The 24,133-nt window shown below is 44.5% G+C and overlaps 1 protein-coding gene and 1 non-coding gene across 2 annotated transcripts in view; both read left to right on the top strand.

Moving 5' to 3' along the window:
• ATP6V0E1 (ATPase H+ transporting V0 subunit e1) overlaps window positions 1–22,311 on the top strand; it is a 52,976-nt gene extending 30,665 nt beyond the window's left edge. The window contains exons 3-4 of the mRNA XM_030825024.1: window positions 6,909–7,038; window positions 21,818–22,311. Of these exons, the coding sequence (XP_030680884.1) occupies window positions 6,909–7,002 (94 nt within the window). The 3' untranslated portion in view covers window positions 7,003–7,038; window positions 21,818–22,311. The remainder of the gene's footprint in view (window positions 1–6,908; window positions 7,039–21,817) is intronic.
• LOC115831873 lies at window positions 7,399–7,599 on the top strand. The gene has a single exon (XR_004027363.1). It is a non-coding gene; the product is annotated as a small nucleolar RNA SNORA74 (small nucleolar RNA).
• Window positions 22,312–24,133: the final 1,822 nt, after the last annotated feature.

The following is a 24,133-nucleotide window of genomic DNA, read 5'->3' as shown; positions in this document are numbered from 1 at the left end:
ACAGCAAAAGAAACAATCAACAGAATAAAGAGACAACTTATTGAATGGGAGAAAATATTTGCAAACTACCCATCTGACAGGGGACTAAGATCCAGAATATATAAGGACCTCAAACAACTTAACAGTAAAAAAACAAATAATCCCATTGAGAAATGGACAAAGGACATGACTAGATATTTCTCAAAAGAAGACATTACAAATGGCCAGCAGTGCTCAATATTATTAATCACCAGGGAAATGCAAATCAAAACTACAATGAGATATCATCTCACTCCAGTTAGAATGGCTATTACTAAAAAGCCAAAATATGGCCATGCATGGTGGCTCATGCCTATAATCCCAGCACTTTGGGAAGCCAAGGCAGGTGGATCATCTGAGGTTAGGAGTTTGAGACCAGCCTGGCCAACCATGGTCAACATGGTGGAACCCCATCTCCACTAAGAATTAAAAAATTAGCTGGGTGTGGTGGTAGGTGTCTAATCCCAGCTACTCCTGAAGCTGAGGTAGGAGAATCACTTGAACCCGGGAGGTGGGGTTGCAGTAAGCCAAGATCATGCCACTGCACTCCAGCCTGGGCCGTAAAGGGAGGCTCCATCTTAAAAAAAAAAAAAAGCCAAAAAATAACAAATGTCAGCAAGGATGCAGAGAAAAGGGAACTTTTATACACTGTTAGTGGGAATGTAAATTAGTACAGCCAGTATAGAAAATGGTATGGAGATTTTTCTTTTTCTTTTTTTTTTTTTTTTTGAGACAGAGTCTCGCTCTTTCGCCCAGGCCAGACTGCAGTGGCACTATCTCGGCTCACTGCAAGCTCTGCCTCCTGGGTTCATGCCATTCTCCTGCCTCAGCCTCCTGGAGTAGCTGGGACTACAGGCGCCCGCCACCGTGCCCGGCTAATTTTTTGTATTTTTAGTAGAGACGGGGTTTCACCATGTTAGCCAGGATGGTCTAGATCTCCTGACCTCGTGATCCGCCCGCCTTGGCCTCCCAAAGTGCTGGGATTACAGGCGTGAGCCACCGCGCCCGGCCTGGAGATTTTTCAAAAAACTAAAAATAGAACTACCATATGATCCAGCATTCCCGCTACTGGGTATTTATCCAGTGGTAGAGAAATCAGTATATATCAAAGGTATACCTGCACTCTCGCATGTTGATCGCAGTGCTATTCACAGTAGCAAAGACAGAGAATCAATCTAAGTGTCCATCAACAGATGAATGCATGCAGAAAATGTGTATATGTACACTACGGAATAGTATTCAGCCATAAAAAAAGAATGAAATCATGTCGTTTGCAGCATCATGGGAGGAACTAGAGGCCATTATCTTAAGTGAAATAAGCCAAGTGTGGAAAGACAAATATCGCATGTTCTCACTTATATGTGGGAGCTAAAAAATTTGATGTCAAAGACATGGAGAATAGAATGATAGATATGAGAGGCTGGGAAGGAAGGAAAGTTGTGGGAATAAAGAGTAGCACCATGGGTACAAACATGTGGGGTACCCATACAATGGGCACAAACATTAAACAGAGGAAATAAGTTCCTTCTATGTTTGATTGCAAAATAGAGTGACTGTACTCAGCAACAGTACTTTGTGTATTTCATACTAACTGGAAGCGAGGACTTGAAATGATACCAACACAGAGAAATGGTAAATAAGAAGAAAAAAAAGTTTCTAAATACTGACCTGACCAAGAAAGGGGTCTTCATTCTTTCTTCTGGATATTCTTTAGTGAGGGCACCAAAGGCTTGTATTGAACTTAATCAGTGTTCAGTGGATGGATTCTCATTTTCTGAATTCTCAATTTAGATTTAGCTAAATTAATGCCTTCTGAAATGTTCTCAGTTAAAATATTCCAGAAGGTCACTTTTTGAAGTGGGAACAGTAATCTGATCTGATTCCTGGTCCAGGATCTACTACTACCTAATTAGCATTGTGACCATAGGCCAATCACTTATACTCTCTCTGCCTGTTTCCTAGTACAAGAATTAAATGAAAGGTTATATGTGAAATTGTGATATTGTGAAATATAAATTTAGTCTTTGTCCCCATTTCCTGGTATACAACTCCTAAAATCCGTAGAATCTCCAAAGTGACATGTTTCTTTGTATGCTAATGAGTCGACTGATGATTGGCAGCCCCTTGGTAGCTCCAGGATGGGATCTAATCACGAACCAAAGAAGGATTAGAGGGTTGGGACTTTCAGCCCCACAGCCCAACCATAGGGGAAGGGGGAGGGGCTGAACCTTAAACTGATCACCAATGGCCAGTGATGTAATCAATCGTGCCTACACAATGAAGCTTCCATAAAAACCCAAAAGGATTGGGTTCTGAGAGGTTCGGGAAAGCTGGAAGCTATTCCTGGAGGCTGGTGTTCCCAGGAAGAGCATGGGTACTTTGTGCCCCTTTCCATAGCTCACCCTGTCCATCCCTTCATCAGTATCTTGTGTAGTATCTTTTGTTAGTTTGTTTGTTTGAGACAGAGTCTCACTCTGTCACCCAGGCTAAAGTGCAGTGGTGCGACCTTGGCTCACTGCAGCCTCTGCCTCCCAGGTTCAAGTGATTCTCCTGCCTCACCCTCCCAAGTAGCTGGGACTACAGATGTGCACCACCATGCCCAGCTGATTTTTGTATTTTTAGTAGAGACGGGTTTCACCATGTTGGCCAGGCTGATCTCGAACTCCTGGGCTCAAGTGATCCACCCACCTTGGCCTCCCAAAGTGTCGAGATTACAGGCGTGAGCCACCGTGCCCAGATTGTAATATCTTTTATAGTGAACCAGAAAATGTGTTTCCCTGAGCTCCGCGAGCTGCTCTAGCAGATTAATCTGCCTCGCCGATTTATAGCCAGTTGGTCAGAAGCACAGGTAGAACAACCTGGGGCTTGCGATTGGCATCAGAAGTGAGGGGCAGTCTTGTGGATCCAAGCCCTCACCCTGTGAGATCTGATGCTACCTCCAGGCAGATAGTGTCAGGATTGAATTGGAGGACACCCAGCCGGAGTCCCCTGCAGAATTGATTGTGTGCTTGTTGGTGGGGAGAAATCCCCACACATTTGGCTGTAGAAGTCTCTTCTGTGTTGATTATTGTGGTGTGAAAGCAGAGGAAAAGGAGTCAATGTTTTTTCCACTCAGAAATAGCATCACTATATTTTAAAAGTTCCCTGAGTGATTATAATTTGCAGCTGGGGAGGAGAACCACTCCGCTACAACATCCTACAAAGTGCTGGGAAGTGGTGTTTTCATTCTGTGCTATATTATTGGTAACAAAAGGAGATAGAGGCTAGTTTAAATTCTAATGGATTTTTTTAGTATTTCTAGGCATTGGCCAGTTGTCTCAGTCTCTTACGAAAGTGTTTTTTCAGGCAGCTTGTATTGCCTGCTGGGATTGGGGAAGTCCTCAGTTAGTTTGGAATTTTCCATGACTCTTAGCTCTGCACCATTAGCGTCAACTGCAGTCACAGAGCTTTTCAGTGTGTCCGCTTGTGCTGTTCTCCTTTTTTTTATAATGTCAGATGGATGATGTTGAACCTCGACTACAAGTCTTAGTATTGTGTTTGTGTTTAATACCCTAGTTCTAAGGATGGATCAGAGAATCTCATCTGAATGAACTTTTTGTTTATTGAGTCAGCTTGAACTATCTGTTTTGGCCTGGTTTCCTCAGGTGTCATGTTTCCTGTCACAAAATCACCTTTTGTTTCTGTGGGCACAAGCTTCTGATATGGTGCTGGCTAATTCTCCAGCAATCTCTCCATTGGTGATCGGAATCAGCCTTTTTATCCTCTGATTGGAAAAGCTCTAAAAATGACAGTAAATGAAAGAAAAAAGGTCCACCCAGATAATGGCCTAATTGGGGCTTGGCTAGTTCCCTGCTTATAGGGAAATTTAAAGTCCTGAAAGTGTAAAAGGAGACTGCTGTAGTGATATATCCATTTACCCTTAGAAAGTGATTCCTGGCTAGGCGCGGCGGCTCATGCCTGTAATCCCAGCACTTTGGGAGGCCGAGGTGGGCGGATCACCTGAGACCAGCCTTGCCAACATGGTGAAACCCCATCTCTACTAAAAATACAAAAATTGGCCAGGCGCGGTGGCTCACGCTTGTAATCCCAGCACTTTGGGAGGCCGAGGCGGGCAGATCACGAGGTCAGGAGATCGAGACCACGGTGAAACCCCGTCTCTACTAAAAATACAAAAAATTAGCCGGGCGTGGTGGCGGGCGCCTGTAGTCCCAGCTACTCGGAGAGGCTGAGGCAGGAGAATGGCGTGAACCCGGGAGGCGGAGCTTGCAGTGAGCCAAGATGGCGCCACTGCACTCCAGCCTGGGGGACAGAGCGAGACTCTGTCTCAAAAAAACAAAAATTAGCCGAGTGTGGTGGCAGGCGCCTGTAATCCCAACTACTCGGGCTGAGGGAGGAGAATCGCTTGAACCTGGGAGGCAGAGGTTGCAGTGAGCCGAGATCGTGCCATCGCACTCCAGCCTGGGTGACGAGAGCGAGACTTCGTCTTAAAAAAAAAAAAAAAAAAAAAAAAAAAAAAAAATTGCGATTCCCGGTCGGGTGCAGTGGTTCATGCCTAATCCCAGCACTTTGGGAGGCCAAGGTGGGCGGATCACAAGGTCAGGAGTTCGAGACCAGCCCGGCCAACATAGTGAAACCCCATCTCTACTAAAAATACAAAAATTAGCTGGGCATGGTGGTGCGCGCCTGTAATCCCAGCTACTCGGGAGGCTGAAGCAGGAGAATTGCTTGAACCCAGGAAGCGGAGGTTGTGGTGAGCTGAGATCGTGCCACTGCACTCCAGCCCGGACAACAGAGCGAGACTCCTTCTCAAAAAAAAAAAAGAAAAGAAAAGAAAAAGTGATTCCCTAGATCCCAGTGCACCATGCAGAAAGGATAGCAGTGTGTTACCAAATTTCACTCTCCCAGATTGGGAGTTGGAGGTTGGTTGGGCTTGTTTACCTTAACCCTGCCCTCTTCCCCACACCACTGCCCACCAATGAAAGAAGTTCAAATTCTTACACAGTTGACCTTTGAATAACGTTGAAGTTAGAGGTTCCGATCCCCTGCACAGTTGAAAATCCATTTATAACTTTTGAATCCCCCCAAATTTAACTACTGATAGCCTACTGTTGATCAGAAGCTTTACCAATAACATAGTCAATTAACACATAATTTGTATACATATTATATCCTGTGTTCCTATAATAAAGGAAGGTAGAGAAAAGAAAATGTTAAGAAAATCATAAGGAAGAGAAAATATGTTTACTATTTTTTAAGTGAAAGTGGATGAGCATAAAGGTCTTCATCCTTGTTGTCTTCACACTGAGTAGGCTGAGGAAGAGGAAGAAGAGGGTTTGGTCCTGCTGTCTCAGCTGTGGTAGAGGCAGAAGAGGTGGAGGAGGTGGAAAGGGAGGTGGATGCAGGACAGGCAGGCATATGAGCAGACCCAGGCATCCAAGTCGACCTGCATGTTTCAAACCCATGTTCAATGGTCAACTGGATTTTGAGTAGGAACTAAAGGCAGTGTGTATTCTGCTTCATTCCCCTGTCTGTCTTCCTCCTTCCCTGACTACCCTGTCGAAATAATGCCCCCCCAAGCCATTCTCTTTTCCTTCTCCCTGCTTGATTTCCTTCATAACAGTTATCACCTGACATTCTGTTATGTAAGCTCTGTGAGGATAGTGACATTTCATTTTTCGCCATTGTATTTCTGAGGCCTAGAACCTAGTAGGTGCTCATTAAATATTTCTTTAGTAAGTGAAGAATGGTTTGAATACCCAGACATTTGCATATTTTTTTCTTTGCTTTTGTCTGAGCTAAGTGATTCTCAAACTTTATTTGGCATATGAATTACCATATCATATATAAGACCCTTTATACAGAACTTTGTGAGCAATATAAGAAAATTTTAAAGATAAATCTATGCTATTTTTCTTTTCTTTTTTTAGAGACAGGGTTTCGCTCTGTTGCCCAGGCTGGAGTGCAGTGATGTAACTATAGCACTGCAGCCTTGAACTCCCAGGCTCAAGGGATCCTCCCACCTCAGCCTCCCGGGTAGCTGTGACTACAAGTACAAGTCAGCAAACACGGTGAATTTTTTAAATTTTTTTGTAGAGACGGGTTCTCACTGTGTTGCCCAGACTGGTCATCAACTCCTGGCTTCGAGTGATCCTTATCCTCCCAAAGTGCAGGGATTATAGGCATGAGCCACCACATCCAACCTATTTTTCACTTTTAACCCTGAAGTAAGATGTGACACCATTGTACTTCCTTTGTAGTTAGTCTGTAATACAGAGGAATACCTCGTTATTTAGATTCTGAAGTAAACTGGGGAGAAGGTAAATGCCCATTCTGTTAAATTCCACAGTAGGATGTGTTGCATATTTTCGTGGTGATGGGGATTAGAAAAGGGGACCTTACATGTTATAGTCGAATTGGAAGGTGATAAGCTGCAATCAAACCTTGCCTGTACCAGTAAAAATGGGTGTGTCATATAGGTTGTGGGTCTTAACATTTGGAGAATGGATAAAATAAGACATATTTCCCCTGAGGTTGGGAGTTGTGATGATGATAAATTGAGATTAAGTGAAAACCCTTTGAAGCGAAGATATCATGAATTCAGGAAATCTTGGATACTTGGAAAGATAATCAGGTAATGAGAGAAAAGTCAGAGACTTACTGTGACGAAGCCTCACTGCTTTGTGATATGTCACAAGATGAAGGCAGACTACGTCCTGGGAAACATTTTGTTATCAGACATGCTGCCGTTAGCACAATGTGTATGGAAGGTTTGGCGTGAATGCAGTAGATTTAAGTTTTGCTAGTGTACTTTTTCCATGCCAATTGAAAATGGTCATGTTCTAACATGATTTCACCACTTTGTTGTTGTTTCTCTCCCATCCTTCTTTTAGTTGGCTGATTGCAATTCTGGCCCAACTCAACCCTCTCTTTGGACCACAATTGAAAAATGAAACCATCTGGTATCTGAAGTATCATTGGCCTTAAGGAAGAAGCCATGCTCTACAGTGCTCAGTCTTTGAGGTGACTATGCTCTTGACCTTTCTTATCAGTATGGTCATGCAGTCAGGGTTTGCCTTGACTTTTTCTCACATTTTATGGCCATTTTAACACATGGCAAGGGCAAGCTGCTGAATGCAAACACGATCTGAAGAGCAGAAATAAAATTGGAACTTAAGCCTTACCTTACCTAAGTCTCAGTAAGATTCTTTTTAGATTCTGCTGTCACCCCGCCTTTTTAAGTAAATACAGTTTAATTAACAAAATTAAGCTTGCATGCACTCTTTCAGAGGCAGATCAAAAAAGTAACTGTTTATACTTGGCATTGTGAGATCCAGCAACTTTAAAAAGTGGCTGGCAGATTTAAAATTGAGCAGGTTTCTTTCCAGCAGTAGTCAGCCATCCGGACAGAACCGTTCCTGTGATGGTGTTACACTGCTGGGAGAGGAATGTCTTGTCTTCATCCGGTTGCCTGCGCCACTGTTCTGGTGGCGTCTGGCACTGGTGCAAGACAGAGCTGTGCTTCCCCGAGAGTGTGCTAAGCATTCACTTTGGCTGCTTAGTTCTAGTCTGGGAGCAGACAGAGAAAACAAAATTAAGGTTTTTGAATGCTTTGGATGGAGAAAGGTGCCTGCGTTCGTTTGTTTTGTGTTGCTATAAAGGAATACATGAGACTGGGTAGTTTATATTTGGCTCACAGTTCTGCAGGCTGTATAAACATGACACCCGCATCTGTTTGGCTTCTGGTGAGGCCTCAGGAGGTTTTTACTCATGGCAGAAAGCAGAAGGGGAGCAGCCGTGTCATATGGCCAGAGAGGGAGCAAGAGAGAGAGAAGGAGGTGCCAGGCTCCTTTAAACAAGCAGCTCTTGTGTGCACTAACAACTACTTCACTCATTACTATGGGGAGGTGTATTAGTCCATTTTCACGATGCCGATAAAAACATACACAAGACTGGGTAATTTATAAAGAAAGAGAGGTTTAATGGACTCACAGTTCCTCGTGGCTGGGGAGGCCTCACAATAATGGCAGAGGATGAAAAGCAGTTCTTACATGGTAGCAGCAAGAGAGAATCAGAACCAATCAAAAGGGGTCTCCCCTTATAAAACCATCAGATCTCATGAGACTTATTCACTACCACGAGAACAGTATGGGGGAACCACCCCCCATGATTCAGTTATCTCCCACCAGGTCCCTCCCACAACACGTAGGAATTATGGAAGCTACAATTCAAGATGAGATTTGGGTGGGGACACAGCCAAACCATATCGGGAGGGTACCAGGCCATTCATGAGGAATCCACCCCCATGATCCAACCACCTCCCACCAGGCCCCACCTCCATCATTGGGGATCACATTTCAACATGAGATTTGGAGGGGACATATAATCCAAACCTTATCAGTGCCTTTTGAAAATCAGTCTTGGGTCGAGTGTGGTGGCTCACGCCTGTAATCCCAGCACTTTGGGAGGCTGAGGCGGGTGGATCACGAGGTCACGAGATCGAGACCACGGTGAAACCCGTCTCTACTAAAAATACAAAAAATTAGCTGGGCGCAGTGGCGGGCGCATGTAGTCCCAGCTACTCAGGAGGCTGAGGCAGTAGAATGGCGTGAACCCAGGAGGCGGAGCTTGCAGTGAGCTGAGATCGCGCCACTGCACTCCAGCCTGGGCGACAGAGCAAGACTCCATCTCAAAAAAAAGGAAAATCAGTCTTAAGGTTGCAGCTTCTGTTTGTCCTGAGGGTCAGAGAGGTTAGTAGTGGTGTAGTGGAAAGATTTATTCACTGGCCAAGAGTCAGGAAACCTCTTATTTAATCTGTTCATTGTTTTCATTATTTTGTTAAATGGAAGTTAGCTTTAAATGCCTTGACTAGATTTAGGTTCAACTTTCTTGGCTCTTTAGGTGTTACTGTAAACTGTGTATTGCCTCCCATCTGGAGAAACAGGATGTCTGGCTCTCCTATTTTTGGTAAGGCTGATGTGATCACTGGGTTCAGGTAATGACAGCCTGGTTCCTTCATTTGTAAAGTTCTTTTTATCAAGTGATTTTATCCATTGATGATCATAGCCTGAATTAATCATTTTAGTTGAAATGGCAAATGGTGATTTGCTGCTGCTGCTGGTTTTTTTTGTTTTTATTTTTTTTTTAATTGAGACAGAATCTCACTCTTATCACCTAGGCTGGAGTACGGTCCATAATCACGGCTAACTACAGCCTTGACCTCCCGGGATTAAGCGATCCTCCTGCCCCAGCCTCCTGAGTATTTGGAATTACAGTCATGAGCCACCACGCCCTAACTTTTTTGTTTTTGAAACAGAGTCTCTGTCATCCAGCTGGAGTGCAGTGGCACCCTCATGGCTCACTGCAGCCTCGCACTCTTGGCTCAAGTGATCCTCCTGCCTCAGCCTCCTGAGTAGCTGGGACTACAGGCACACACTACCGTGCCTGGCTAATTTTTTAATTTTTAATAGAGACAAGGTCTCACTATGTGATCCATGTTTTGGCTAATTTTTAAAATTTTATTTATTTTTTATATATAGAGAGAGGGCTCTTTCTATGGCCCAGGCTGGAGTGCAGTGGTGTGATCATAGCTCACTGCTGCCTTGAATTCCTGGGCTCCGGAGATCGACCTGCCTCAGCCTCCCTAACAGCTGTAGGCACACAGCACCACATGTGAATTTTGTGTGTGTGTGTGTGTGTGTGTGTGTGTGTGTGGAAACAAGGTCTCACCATCTTGCCTAAGTTGGTCTCAAACTCCTGGGCTCAAGTGATCCTCCCACTTTGGCCTTCCAGAGTGTTGGGATTATGGCCATCAGCCACCATGCCCAGCCGCAAATGATGATTTTTCCAGTTCTATTTTTATTTATTTATTTATTTTGAGACAGAGTCTTGCTCTGTCACCCAGTCTAGAGTGCAGTGGCATGATCTCAACTCACTGCAACCTCTGCCTCCTGAATTCAAGTGATTCTCCTGCCTCAGCCTCCCAAGTAGCTAGGACTACAGGTATGTGCTACCACACCTGGCTAATTTTTGGTTACTTTTAGTAGAGATGGGTTTTCACCGTGTTGTCCAGGCTGGTCTCAAACTCCTGACCTCAGGTGGTCCACTCACCTAGGCCTCCCAAAATGCTGGGATTACAGGCGTGAGTCACCATGCCTGTCCGATTTTTCAGTTGTATTATTACCTCTGCATTTGATGAGCTGAAATGCTTCTATAAAGATAACTTTCCTGCTAGGCACAGTGGCTCATGCCTGTAATCCCAATACTTTGGGATGCTGAGGCAGGCAGATCACTTGAGCCCAGGAGTTCGAGACCAGCTTGGGCAATATTGTGAAACCTTGTCTCTACAAAAAATACAAAAATTAGCCAGGCAAGGTGGTGCATACCTGTAGTTCCAGCTATTCAGGAGGTTGAGGTGGGAGGAGCACTTGAGCCTGGGAGATGGAGGTTGTAGTGAGCCAAGATCGCACCACTGCACTCCAGCCTAGGTGACAAAGCAAGACTCTGTCTCAAAAAACAAACAAAAAAAAAACTTTTCCTCATCAACAGGATGATCTAATAGAGTTGAAATACAGATCATTGGGCCAGGTGTGGTGGCTCACGCCTCTAATCCCAGCACTTTGGGAGGCCAAGGTGGGCGGGTCATGAGGTCAGGAGATCGAGACCATCATGGCTAACATGGTGAAACCCCTTCTCTGCTAACAATACAAAAAGAATTAGCCAGGCATGGTGGCAGGTGCCTGTAGTCCCAGCTACTCGGGAAGCTGAGGTAGGAGAATGGCATGAACCCAGGAGGTGGAGCTTGCAGTGAGCCAAGATCGCGCCACTGCATTCCAGCCTGGGCGACAGAGCGAGACTCCATCTCAAAAAAAAAAAAAAAAAAAAAGAAACACAGATCACACAAAAATACAGGAAAAGCAGAATACAGGTTTAATTCTTTTAATTTTCATAGTAAGATGTTGGTGGCCAAGTTCCAGGGTATTCAATGAGATTTTTTTTTTATTTTAAATAATTACATTTTTTACCCTTTATATGGTTGTGTTTTTTTGTTTTTGTGTTGTTGTTGTTGTTTTTGTCTAGGAGAGCCTGTTTAGGATGGCTTCTATGTACTTCTGGTGTTCGTTTTTGGTAGTTTCCTTACTTTCTGGCAACATCAAGATGTCCAGGCCCCTCTTGTATATTTTCTGTCCGAGACTTAGATTTAGCTGTTCCTTGAATTGATTTCTGAATTCCCCACTAAAAGGATGTCTGGTTTACTAGTCAGTTCTCAGGCCCATTTGACCCTGGTTCTGTTCAGTGGAAATGGCATTTAAGAATCACGATCTGAGTGCTAGGTGCGTTTGTTGCTGCCTGGGATAATTAAGCATAATTGCTTCTAAGCCTTTTCAGTGGAAAGAACCAGGAAGTATGTATTTTTCAGAAGAAAAAAATCATAAGTTTACATTAGTATTTTCAAATATAACATTACAGAGTTTTTATTTCTTTGGTTTTTTTTTTCTTTTTTTTGAGACGGAGCCTTGCTCTGACGCCAGGCTGGAGTGCGGTGGCGTGATCTCGGCTCACTGCAACCTCCGCCTCCTGGGTTCAAGCGATTCTCCTGCGTCAGCCTCCCGAGTAGCTGGGATTACAGGTGTGTGCCACCACACCTGGCTAATTTTTGTATTTTTAGTGGAGACAGGGTTTCACCATGTTGGTCAGGCTGGTCTCGAACTCTTGACCTCGTGATCCACCCACCTCGGCCTCCCAAAGTGCTAGGATTACAGGTGTGAGCCACTGTGCCTGGCCTTCTTAATTTCTTTTTTCTTTTTTTTTTTTTTTTAAAGACAGAGTCCTCCTCTGTTGCCAAGGCTGAAGTGCAGTGGCAGTATCTTGGCTCACTGAAACCTCCACCTCCTGGGTTCAGGTAATTCTGCCTAAGCCTCCTGAGTAGCTGGGACTACAGGCACACGCCACCACGCCCAGCTAATTTTTGTGTTTTTAGTAGAGATGGGTTTCGCCATGTTGGCCAGGCTGGTCTTGAACTCCTGACCTCAAGTGATCTGCCTGTCTCGGCCTACCAAACTGCTTGGATTACAGGTATGAGCCACCATGACTGGCCTGAAAATCCTTGTTCCTTAATAACAGTAACTTTTATTATTCTACAATGTATATAAAATACTTTTTTTTTTTTTTTTTTTTTTTTTGGAGACAGAGTCTCTGTCACCCAGGCTGGAGTGCATCACCACAACCTCTGCCTCCTGGGCTCAAGTGATCCTCCTACCTCAGCCTTCTGAGTATCTGGGACTGTAGACACGTGACACCATGCCTGGCTAATTTTTTGTATTTTTGGTAGAGACAGGGTTTCACCATGTTGCCCAGGCTGGTCTCAAACTCCTGAGCTCAAGCGATCCAACTGCCTTGGCCTCCCAAAGTGCTGGGATTACAGGTGTGGGCCTCCATGCCCAGCAAAATACTTTCAAGATAACACCAGTATAACTAATAGATATGAGTTCATCAAGTGCTATTTTCTGAGGTCACTTAAAATAACAGCTGGTACAGTGGTATGTGCCTGTAATCCCAGCTGCTTGGTGAGGTGAGGCAGAAGGATCTCTTGAGCCCAGAGTCTGAGACATGCCTCGGCAATATATCAAGACCTCATCTCAAATAATAATAATTTTTTTTTTTTTTTTTGAGACAGGGTCTCACTGTTGGTCAGGCTAGAGTGCAGTGCTGTGATGTTAGCTCACTGCAACCTCCGCCTCCTGGCTCAAGCAATCCTCCCACCTCAGCATCCTGAGTAGCTAGGACTGCAGGTGTGTGCCACCATGCCTTGCAAATTTTAAAATTTTGTATGGAGACAGTGTTTCACTGTGTTGCCCAGGCTGGTCTGAAACTCCTGGTCTCAAGTGATCCACTCACTTTGGCCTCCCAAAGTGATAGGATTACAGGTGTGAGCCACTATGTCCAGCCTGTAATTATTATTATTTCCCCTGGGAGTTTCGTCACCAGTTTGATATACAATTAGACTAAGTTGTTTGTGTTCAATTTATTGTATTTTCTTGTTTTATTTGCTGCTGTTTTTTGAGTATATGAAACATCTCCAAAGTCAAATTATGAACAAGATATATTCAGAGAAATCTATCCTTTCACTGTTTCATATTTTGCAAAGATTAAGCAAATGCATATATTCATTCATATGTATATACACACATACACACTGCTGTTACAGAAAAGATATCAGCTACATATACTGTTCTGTACCTTGTTTTATTCGCTGAACAATATATGCTAGAGATTGCTGCATCCTACTGGTGTATAGAGATGTTTCTCATCTCTTTATAGCCATTGATAATCCTTTTGGGTTATTTCTAGTCTTTTGCTATTACTGATAAAGCCACAGTGCCATCCTATGCATATGCCATTTTCTGTTTTTGCCAATGATCTTTAATGTAGCCTCCTTGAAAATGCAGTCTCTGGTTTAAAGATATATGTGATTTTTCTAGATACTGTTGCATTGTCTTCCATAGAGATTATACTGTTTTGCATTCCCATCAACAATATATGAGTGGCCAGGGCGCGGTGGCTCATGCCTGTAATCCCAGCACTTTGGGAGGCTGAGGCGGGCGGATCACGAGGTCAGGAAATCAAGACCATCCTGGCTAACACAGTGAAACCCCATCTCTACTAAAAAAAATACAAAAACATTAGCTGGGCGTGGTGGCAGACGCCTGCAGTCCCAGCTACTTGGGAGGCTGAGGCAGGAGAATGGCATGAACCCGGGAGGCGGAGCTTGCAGTGAGCCAAGATTGCACCACTGCGCTCCAGCCTGGGTGACACAGCGAGACTCCATCTCAAAAAAAAAAAAAAAAAAAAAAAAATAGCCGGGTGCGGTGGCTCACGCCTGTAATTCTAGCACTCTGGGAGGCTGAGGCAGGCAGACCACGAGGTCAGGAGATTGAGACCATCCTGGCTAACACGGTGAAACCCTGTCTCTACTAAAAAAAAAATAAAAAAATGAGCCTGACATGGTGGCGGCTGCCTGTAGTCCCAGTTACTCCGGAGGCTGAGGCAGGAGAATGGCGTGAACCCGGGAGGCAGAGCTTGCAATGAGCCGAGATTGCGCCACTGCATTCAAGCCTGGGTGACAGAAAGAGACTCTGTCTCAAAAAAAAAAAAGAAAGAAAAAGTATGAGTTTCTGTTTTGCCACAACCTGAATTTTGCCAATTTAATTTCCCCTTAAATATATATATTTTAGGCCGGGCGCAGTGGCTCATGCTTGTAATCCCAGCACTTTGGGAGGCCAAGGCGGGCGGATCACGAGGTCAGGAGATTGAGACCACGGTGAAACCCCGTCTCTACTAAAAATACAAAAAAATTAGCCGGGCGTGGTGGCGGGCGCCTGTAGTCCCAGCTACTCGGAGAGGCTGAGGCAGGAGAATGGCGTGAACCCGGGAGGCGGAGCTTGCAGTGAGCCGAGATTGCGCCACTGCACTCCAGCCTGGGCGACAGAGCGAGACTCCGTCTCAAAAAATATATATATATATATATATTTTTTATATATATGTTTATACATACGTGTGGGTTTTTTTGTTTTTGTTTTTGTTTTAATAGACGAGGGTCTCACTCTGTTACCCAACCTGGTCTCAAACTCCTGGCCTCAAGCGATCCTCCCACCTTGGCTTCCCAAAGTGCTGGGATTACAGGCATGAGCCAATGTGCCTGGCAATAATACCAATTTTTTTTAACCTGCCTTTTTCATCAAGTTCTGTTTTCTACTCTTTATTTCAACTGTAGTGAGTGTTAGGTAAGGCTGTTGATTGGGGTTTAAAGCTGAGAACTTCAGGCCTCAGTTGGATCTAGTTCCAGCATTGTTTTTCACTTAACTTCTCTGAGTTTCATTTCCTTCCATGATAATGAGAGAATTGGGCCCTTTGACACTAAATAACACTGGGTGGGTGGATCTGAAGACATTTTATCTGCTTATTCTTTTCACTGTCATGTCTCTGTCAACCTGATTGACAGATTCCTCATGTTTTCACTCTGGTCCACAGCACACACTCGGGCTGCTTGAAACCCCTTATACTAAAGATGGTTCTTTTAAAAGCAAAATGCCAGGAAGTAGGAGGGCAAGCCAGGCGATCCCTAATTATGAACATCATGTCATGCCTATTCTGCACTTAACAGAATTACAGTGGTATCGTAACCTAAGACTTTGGAGTTAACACATCAAGAGATCTAATCTCTGCCTAGCATTAGAACAGACAGACTTAAGACAGGATGACTTCACTTTTTGGATGGTAAAGTCAAAGGATTGAGCTTTGTTTAACCTTTTGAATTTTGAACTTTTACCTAATGGTGAGACGATAAAGGAGTTTAGAAAGTAGATTTGGGTCTGACCTCACCTGATAAGGAAAAATGTTTGGTTTAGTACGTGATTTCTTTTAAGAGGCCAGATTTGGAAAGTAGGTGTAAGCCAGACATGGTATTCAACAGAGAAAAATGAGGACCAGTTATGAAAGCTTTAGAATAATTTTATATAGATGAAATGGAATCAATCCAAAGAACACACTGTTAAATACATAGCTGATCTTTTGCTGCTTTAATCAATGTAATTGTCATGATTTTCTTTCCCGAATTGAAGAACCGAACCACAGCCTGATGAGAGGCAGAGTTACAGCACGTTATGTTTATTGGCTGCAAATAAACGTGTCCAGTACTCCTAAGAGCAGTGCTCACTCCATCCCTGGCTTTTCCAGCCTTGTCTGCTTCCCTTAGATTCCTGAGTGTGACTTCCTAAGATGTATGTGGGACTCTAATGTCAAGGTTGCTGTTTTTGTTGATGTTTACTTTCCTATAGCCTTGTGGGGTGTGCTGCTACCATGGAATCTCCTTGGAGGAGTGGCTTCGGCTTCAGACCCAGTGTCCTGGAAGTTACTTGGTTTAGCACAGCGTTGTTACCTGGTAGATGATCTGATATGGTTGACCACAGTCTGAAGGCATAGAAATGCTATCTATTTTATTATAAAGTCCGGGCCAGGAAAGAAATAGAGGATATTGATAATTAGGCCTCTGCCCTGTGGGAGCTGTTTTTCTACACATTCCAAAAATACTTGAGTGCTTGTGAGGTGTATAGTACTGAAGTAGGGGAAGACTGGCCTCCAAAGGGGTTTGTGATCTGTTGGGATGTTGAATTAAGCCATACTTGGGAGAAGTTCAACAGTGCAAGGTGTTGTGTGGTTAAAAAGTAAATCTTTTACTCTGAGTACTCTGGTTGGGTATTCTGCCATTTCAGACTCAGCCGTGTCTCCATTTCAGTTCCCAATATCATAGTTTTCCGTGTCAGGGTCAGAACCTGTCACGTCACTTTTTTCTCCTCTTCCTCAAATCCATTTGCTCTCATTATATCTCTTGTGTCCGCCCTTCCTTTCCATTCCTCCTTCAGGCACACTGATTTCTGCCCCAACTTACTACAGCTCTGAATTATGGCAGGGGCTCCTCATCTGGTCTCCCGGGCTCTACCGTCATCTATCTACAGAACACCACCCTGTTTATCTTCCTGAAATAGATCAGCTTGCCTCAGAAACTGTCAGTAGTTCTCTGTGGCCTGCAGCAGGGTGTTTTGTTTTGTTTTGTTTTGTTTTTCTGTTTTGTTTTGTTTAACCTAAGGTCTCTGATTGTAGAGAGTACATGCCCCTTGAAATGCGATATAAAATGTTGTAAGCACACAACTTTTGCCAGGGTCACCAACAGTCCCATGAGCCACAACAGATAAGAACGGCTAACCTGCAGGTCATGTCCAGCTCTGACTTGACTGTCAAGGCCTTCCCTCCCCAGTCTGCCTTCCTTCTCACTACCTCCCCCTCCAGGCCCTAGTGGTGTGGGCCCTTGTTCTTGACCTCATTAGCTTTACTTGGTTTTTCCTGACTCTCACTACCCTACTACATTCATTAATTTAGAAAACAACTTGGTAAATACACTCTCCTGTGAAAATTCCTTCTGCTTTCTTGCCTCAGTTCACCCATTCTCTCTTAATTATTTCTGATGCTTTCTCTTTCAGTGCCCAGCTGGCAAATCCTAGCACTTCCTTCCTTGGCTACTTTGTTTCAAAGTGATTTCTTTTCTTTCTAAACATATTTAGCTCTCCAGTTTTTGCCATTCATTTGGTACATTGCCTTGAATTGTTAAATACATGCTTAACTCCTTGTATTTAATCTCCTACAATATATAGCCTTACATATCATAGTAAAGAAGGAATTATTGGCCGGGCGCGGTGGCTCACGCTTGTAATCCCAGCACTTTGGGAGGCCGAGGCGGGTGGATCACGAGGTCGGGAGATCGAGACCATGGTGAAACCCCGTCTCTACTAAAAATACAAAAAAAATTAGCCAGGCGTGGTGGCGGGCGCCTGTAGTCCCAGCTACTCGGAGAGGCTGAGGCAGGAGAATGGCGTGAACCCGGGAGGCGGAGCTTGCAGTGAGCCGAGATCGTGCCACTGCACTCCAGCCTGGGTGATAGAGCGAGACTCCATCTCAAAAAAAAAAAAAAAAAAAAAAAAAAAAGGAATTATTTTGCAAATTTATCTAAAATTTTTAAAAAGATAAAAAAATTAAGCCTAATATATCGTTAAAGAAGTATATTAACTTACTTTTCCCCGAACAGATTTCTTTATTCTAGACTTAATATTTTTATGTTATCTTCATTGTCAGTTTTTTTTTTTTCTTTTTTGAGACAGGGTCTCACTCTGTTGCCCAGGCTGGAGTACAGTGGCATGATCTTGGCTTACTGCAAACGCCACCTCCCGGGATCAAGTGATTCTCGTGCCTCAGCCTCCCGAGTAGCTGGGATTACAGGAATGTGCCACCATACCCGGCTAATTTTTGTATTTTTAGTAGAGACAGGGTTTCACCATGTTTGCCAGGCTGGTCTTGAACTCCTGATCTCAGGTGATCCGCCCTGCCTCCCAGAGTGCTGAGATTACAGGTGTGAGCCACTGCACCTGGCCTATTGGCAGGTTTTTGTTTGTTTGTTTGTTTGAGATGGAATCTTGCTCTGTCACCCAGGCTGGAGTGCAGTGGCGCAATCTTGGCTCATTGCAACATTGACCTCCCAGGTTCAAGTGATTCTCCTGCCTCAGCCTCCCGTATAGCTGGGACTACAGGCATGCACCACCACGCCTGGCTAATTTTTGTGTTCATTTATTTATTTATTTGAGATGGAGTCTTGCTGTGTCGCCCAGACTGGAGTGCAGTGGTGCGATCTCCGCTCACTGCAATCTCTGCCTCCCGGGTTCACGCCAGTCTCTTGCCTCAGGCTCCCAAGTAGCTGGGACTACAGGTGCCCGCCACCACGCCTGGCTAATTTTTTGTATTTTTAGTAGAGACGGGGTTTCACTGTGTTAGCCAGGATGGTCTCGATCTCCTGACCTCCTGATCCGCCCGCCTCGGCTTCCCAAAGTGCTGGGATTACAGGCGTGAGCCACCGTGCCCGGCCTAATTTTTGTGTTTTGTTTTTTTTTTTAGTAGAGATGGGGTACATCATGTTGACCAGGCTGTTCTCGAACTCCTGACCTCAAGTGATCCACCCACCACTGCCTCCCAAAGTACTGGGATTACAGGCATGAGCCACCGCATCTGACCCTTTGTCAGTTTTATCTGATAGTAACCTTATGACTCTTTTTTTTTTTTGAGACGGAGTCTCAGTCTGTCGCTCAAGCTGGAGTGCAGTGGCGCAATCTTGGCTCACTGCAAGCTCCGCCTCTCAGGTTCACGCCATTCTCCTGCCTCAATCTCCTGAGTAGCTGAGACTACAGGCACCCGCCACTATGCCCGGCTAATTTTTTGTATTTTTAGTACAGATGGGATTTCACTGTGTTAGCCAGGATGGTCTGGATCTCCTGACCTCGTGATCCACCCGCCTCTGCCTCCCAAAGTGTTGGGATTACAGGTGTGAGCCACCGCGCCCGGCCATGACTCCTTTATTTTGCAAAATGAGAACATGGACTCTTTGATTAAGTTCTTCAGCCCCACCCCCAATCAGCTATTTCTTATCAAAGATGATAAGAATACAGGCTTCCTGGCCGGGCACGGTGGCTCACGCCTGTAATCCCAGCACTTTGGGAGGCCAAGGTGCGTGGATCACAAGGTCAGGAGATCGAGACCACCCTGGCTAACAATGAAACCCCGTCTCTACTAAAAAATACAAAAAATTAGCCAGGCACAGTGGCGGGTGCCTGTAGTCCCAGCTACTCGGGAGGCTGAGGCAGGAGAATGGCATGAACCCGGGAGGCAGAGCTTGCAGTGAGTGGAGATCGCGCCACTGCACTCCAGCCTGGGTGAGAGAACGAGACTCTGCCTCAAAAATAAAAAATGCTTCCTTAATTTACTCCAAAATCAGCCGGGCGCAGTGGCTCACACCTGTAATTCCAGCACTTTGGGAGGCTGAGGTGGGCAGATTGCTCAAGCCCAGAATTTCGAGACCAGCCTGGGTAACATGGCGAAACCCCATCTCAACAACAACAAAAAATACAAAAATTAGCCAGGTGTGGTGGCACCCGCCTGTAGTCCCAGCTACTTGGGAGGCTGAGATGGAAGGAACTTGAGCCCAGGAGGTGGTGGTTGCAGTGAGCCGTGATGGTGCCACTGCATTTACTCCAGCCTGGGTGACAGAGCAAGACCCTGTCTCAAGAATAAATAAATAAATAAAAATAAAAATTTATTCCAAAATCAAACCACATGCCTTTGCCATGTAACATAATGCACATTTATTTTATTTTATGTATGTATGTATGTATATGTATGTATGTATGTATTTATTTATTTATTTATTTTGAGACAGAGTCTTGCTCTGTCACCCAGGCTGGAGTGCAATGGTGTGACCTCAGCTCACTACAACCTCCGTCTCCTGGGTTCAAGTCATTCTCCTTTCCTTAGCCTCCCAGGTAGCTGGGACTACAGGCATGCACCACCAAGCCCGGCTAATTTTTTTGTATTTTTAGTAGAGATGGGGTTTTACCATGCTGGCCAGGCTGATCTCGAACTCCTGACCTCAAGTGATCTGCCTGCCTCGGCCTCCCAAAGTGCTGGGATTACAGACGTGAGCCACTGTGCCCGGCCTACATTTATTTTAAACTGATATCATTGATCTTGAGTGAAAACTATCCCCCATTTGTATAGGTTTTTCAAAAGTGAAGGCTTATTTTTCCCTTTTTTGATTGTTTCTTTGTCACAAAATGCCTGTACTATGAAGAAGTCTAATCAGTGTGCTCTTCATGGAAAATTAACAGACAAACCATATATATTCACTACTTCAGTATTCTCAGATAAAATTTATTTTATTGGCTGGGTGTGAAGGCTCATGCCTGTAGTCCCAGAACTTTGAGAAGCCAAGGCAAGAGGAAACCTGAGCCCAGGAGTTTGAGACCAGCCTGGGCAATATAGCAAGACCCCATTTCTATGAAAAATTTAAAAATTAGCCAGGCATGATGGCGTGGGCCTATAGTCCCAGCTACTTGGGAGGCTGAGGCAGGAAGATTGCCCGAGTCCAGAAGGTCGAGGCTGCAGTGAGCTGTGTTTGTGGCCACTACACTCCAGGGTGGGTGAGAGAGCAAGACTGTCTGAAAAAAATATTATTTATTGATTAGAGACAGGGTCAGGCTCTGTCACCTAGGCTGGGGTACAGAATGGCATGATCATAGCTCACTGTAACCTCAAATGCCTGGGCTCTAGTGATCCTCCCCCCTCAGCCTCTGGAGTAGCTGGGACTACTAGTGTGTGTCATCATGCTGTAGAGAGTCTCGCTATGTTGCCCAGGCTGGCCTCAGGTGATCTTCCCGCCTTGGCGTCCCAAAGTGCTGGGATTACAGGTGTGAGCCACCACGCCTGGCCTAAATTTATAATCTGCCTGGTACTGATACTTGTACAGAGAGGCTGTTCTGCTGGCCTAAGGAAGAGAACAGAAAATTATCCCTAGATTAAGTGAAAGATATTATGAGGCTTTCACACTACTACAAGAAACATGTAGCTCTGGTAATTACCACTCCTTGGCCTGATGCTGTTTTCCTAGTATATTGTAAATATAGTCTGTTTAGAGCATGATGGCTCCTGCCTGTAATCCCAGCACTTTGGGAGGCGAGGGTGGGCAGAACGCTCGAGCCCAGGAGTTAGAGCCCAACCTGGGCAGCATGAGGAAACCCTGTCTCTACAAAAAAAACATAAAAATTAGCCGAATGTGTTGACGTGCACCTGTAGTTCCAGCTACTTGGGAGGCTGCGATGGGAGGATCATTTGGGCTCAGGAGATTGAGGCTGCAGTGAGCCGAGATCACACCACTGTACTCCAGGCTGGATGGCAGAGCAAGACCCTGTGTCCAAAAAAAACCAAAACCAAAACAAAACAAAGATGGTGTTGGATTTAAGCTGCTAGAAAAAGAAAAGTGTCATTTGTCACCTACACTCGAGATAGCCAGAACGGGGAGCAAGCTAGAGGGCAGCTATAGAGGGAAGGGAAAAATACAGACTCTTGAAACTGCGGTGAATTCATTAGATTCCAGCACCATCAATCTCAGTCAGATTCATTCTTCCTGCTTTCTGTAACATAGAGTGTTACTTGTGCTCCTCATTTCAGCAGTGTCCTTGGTTACTGGAACTTTTGCCACAGCCCTGCAAAACCTGGCCAAACTTGCACCAAATTGATTATCCTGTGTTTCATATTTTGTTGAGCATCTATGCATTTTAAAGTGTTGGCCTGGTTAACTTTCTTGATGTTAACTTTTTGCCTTCTTGAGGAATGTATGAGGACTGGTTACCAGAATGGTTTTGTTTTGCAGGTCGCGAGAAGAGAATGCCTTCTAGATGCAAAATCACCTCCAAACCAGACCACCTTTCTTGACTTGCCTGTTTTGGCCATCAGCTGCCTTAAATGTTAACAGCACATTTGAATGCCTTATTCTACAATGCAGTATGTTTTCCTTTGCCTTTTTTGAAAACTTCAGTGAATTACGTGCCTACATAACCTGAACTGTGCTGACTCCACAAAACGATTATGTACTCTTCTGAGATAGAAGATGCTATTCTTCTGAGAGATACGTTACTCTCTCCTTGGAATCTGTGGATTTGAAGATGGCTTCTGCCTTCTCACGTGGGAATCAGTGGTTTAGAAACTGCTGCAAGACAAACAAGACTCTAGTGAGGTGGTCAGTAGGAGAGCATGTTCAGAGGGAAGAGCCATCTCAACAGAATCGCACCAAACTATACTTTCAGGATGAATTTCTTATTTCTGCCATCTTTTGGAATAAATGTTTTTCTCCTTTCTATGGAAATCTGGGCTCGGTGTTTGTAAAGTTCCTTTTTATAAGCATGTAAGTTCACATGCAAGTTCACAAGCTATTTGGAGAGAGAAGGTTAGTATACATAGAATTGTAATATAAGGTTGTGTTGGAGCATTGTCCTTAAAGATGGTAACATGGTGAGCAGTTCAAGGATACCTGCCAGCCACAGAACAAGGCAGCAAATGCTCCTGAGATGGAACCATCACAGCCTGAGACATAGGACTAAAGAAGTTGAGAGTGATTAAAAAGCCAGGGGCAGGAGACAGTAATTTTGTGTTTCAGTAGCAGGCATCTTGATACACTAATTCGAGAGCTTTATTACTTTTAAGAAATTAAAAATTAAAATGAACCTAAATTTTCACCAGCTCATGGCTTTTTGACAGCCAGCCAAGAATGGATTTCCTGTTTTGCAGTTTGTACTTTCTATTCCTCCCAAACTGTCTGAACTCATTACTTTGCTATTCTTATGACCAAAGTGAGTTTCAAGTTGAAGTGACTCTCATTTCTTTTCATTCTTTACTTTTGTTTTGCGCAGTCTGTTAGGCAACTCCATACTTTACATTTCCAGCAGGAGGGCCACATTAGCTAGTTTCATGGAATCCATGAAACATTGATGATTTGAAATTGAAGGGGCCATGGTGATATAGGCTAACCCCATCATTTTATGGATAAGGAAGCTGAGCCCAGACAGGGAGAATTTCTCGCCCAGCTTAATGCAGTTGGACAGAGGCAGACAGGGGAGTAAGATCCATGTTTTCTTTCTTTCTTTTTTTCTTGAGACAGAGTCTCACTTTGTCGCCCAGGCTGGAGTGCAGCGGCGCGATCTCAGCTCACTGCAACCTCTGCCTCCCGGGTTCAAGCAATTCTCCTGCCTCAGCCTCCTGAGTAGCTGGGATTACAGGCACCTGCCACCACGCCCGACTAATTTTTGTATTTTTAGTAGAGACAGGGTTTCACCATGTTGGTCAGGCTGGTCTCCTGACCTCGTGATCCGCCCACCTTGGTCTCCCAAAGTGCTGGGATTACAGGCGTGAGCCACCGCGCCCGGCCATCATACTATTGTTGAAATGAGGGAATGACGAAATCCGCTCAGGTTTTGTGAGAGGAAGCTCGGTAAATTCCCTTTGCTCAGGAAGTCACTTTACCCTTGAGCCCTGGTTGTTGCATTTATTAAATTCTTGAGAAGATTCAGTGCCATTAATACCTAAACCCAGGCATATATTCTCTCCTCACCTCACCCTTAGTAACAGAACTGTTTTGTTAACATCATTCCTAACCGTTCCCTCACTCCATCCAGTGTTTGTCAGGGCCCAGACTGGAAGGACCTCCATTTAGCCCGTTCAGAGGATACCGAAAATGTCCCTGTGCTCCAGAGCCCTTCCAGGCGAACGTGATGTGGCCTCCTGGGACAATCACTAGATTAGCAGAGGTCCTAGGTTTGCCATCTTACTCCCATCACTCGCTAGCTGTGTAACGAAGCAAATCATTTCATTTGTGACTCTCAGTGTTTTCATCTGTAAAATAGGGATAATACATACCTTTTCTACTATACAAGGTTGTTACCAAATGAGATTTTGGTGGGGAAGATGATTTGTGAATTATAATAATTATAATAATACATCAAGAGTATTTTCCAAATAAATGACCAAATCCCCAGGGTACACTGACAGTACTTTTCTATTAAGATAGGATCCAGAGGGACAGCCCAGTGATTTTTTTTTCTATGTAGGGTTACACTTTCGGTTCTTGTGTTTTGTTTGAGACAGTTTCGCTCTTGTTGCCCAGGCTGGAGTGCAATGGCACGATCTCAGCTCA

This window comes from Nomascus leucogenys, chromosome 2 (assembly GCF_006542625.1).
Source record: "Nomascus leucogenys isolate Asia chromosome 2, Asia_NLE_v1, whole genome shotgun sequence".
Taxonomy (NCBI): Eukaryota; Metazoa; Chordata; class Mammalia; order Primates; family Hylobatidae; genus Nomascus; species Nomascus leucogenys.
This window is presented reverse-complemented; position numbering and strand designations above follow the sequence as displayed.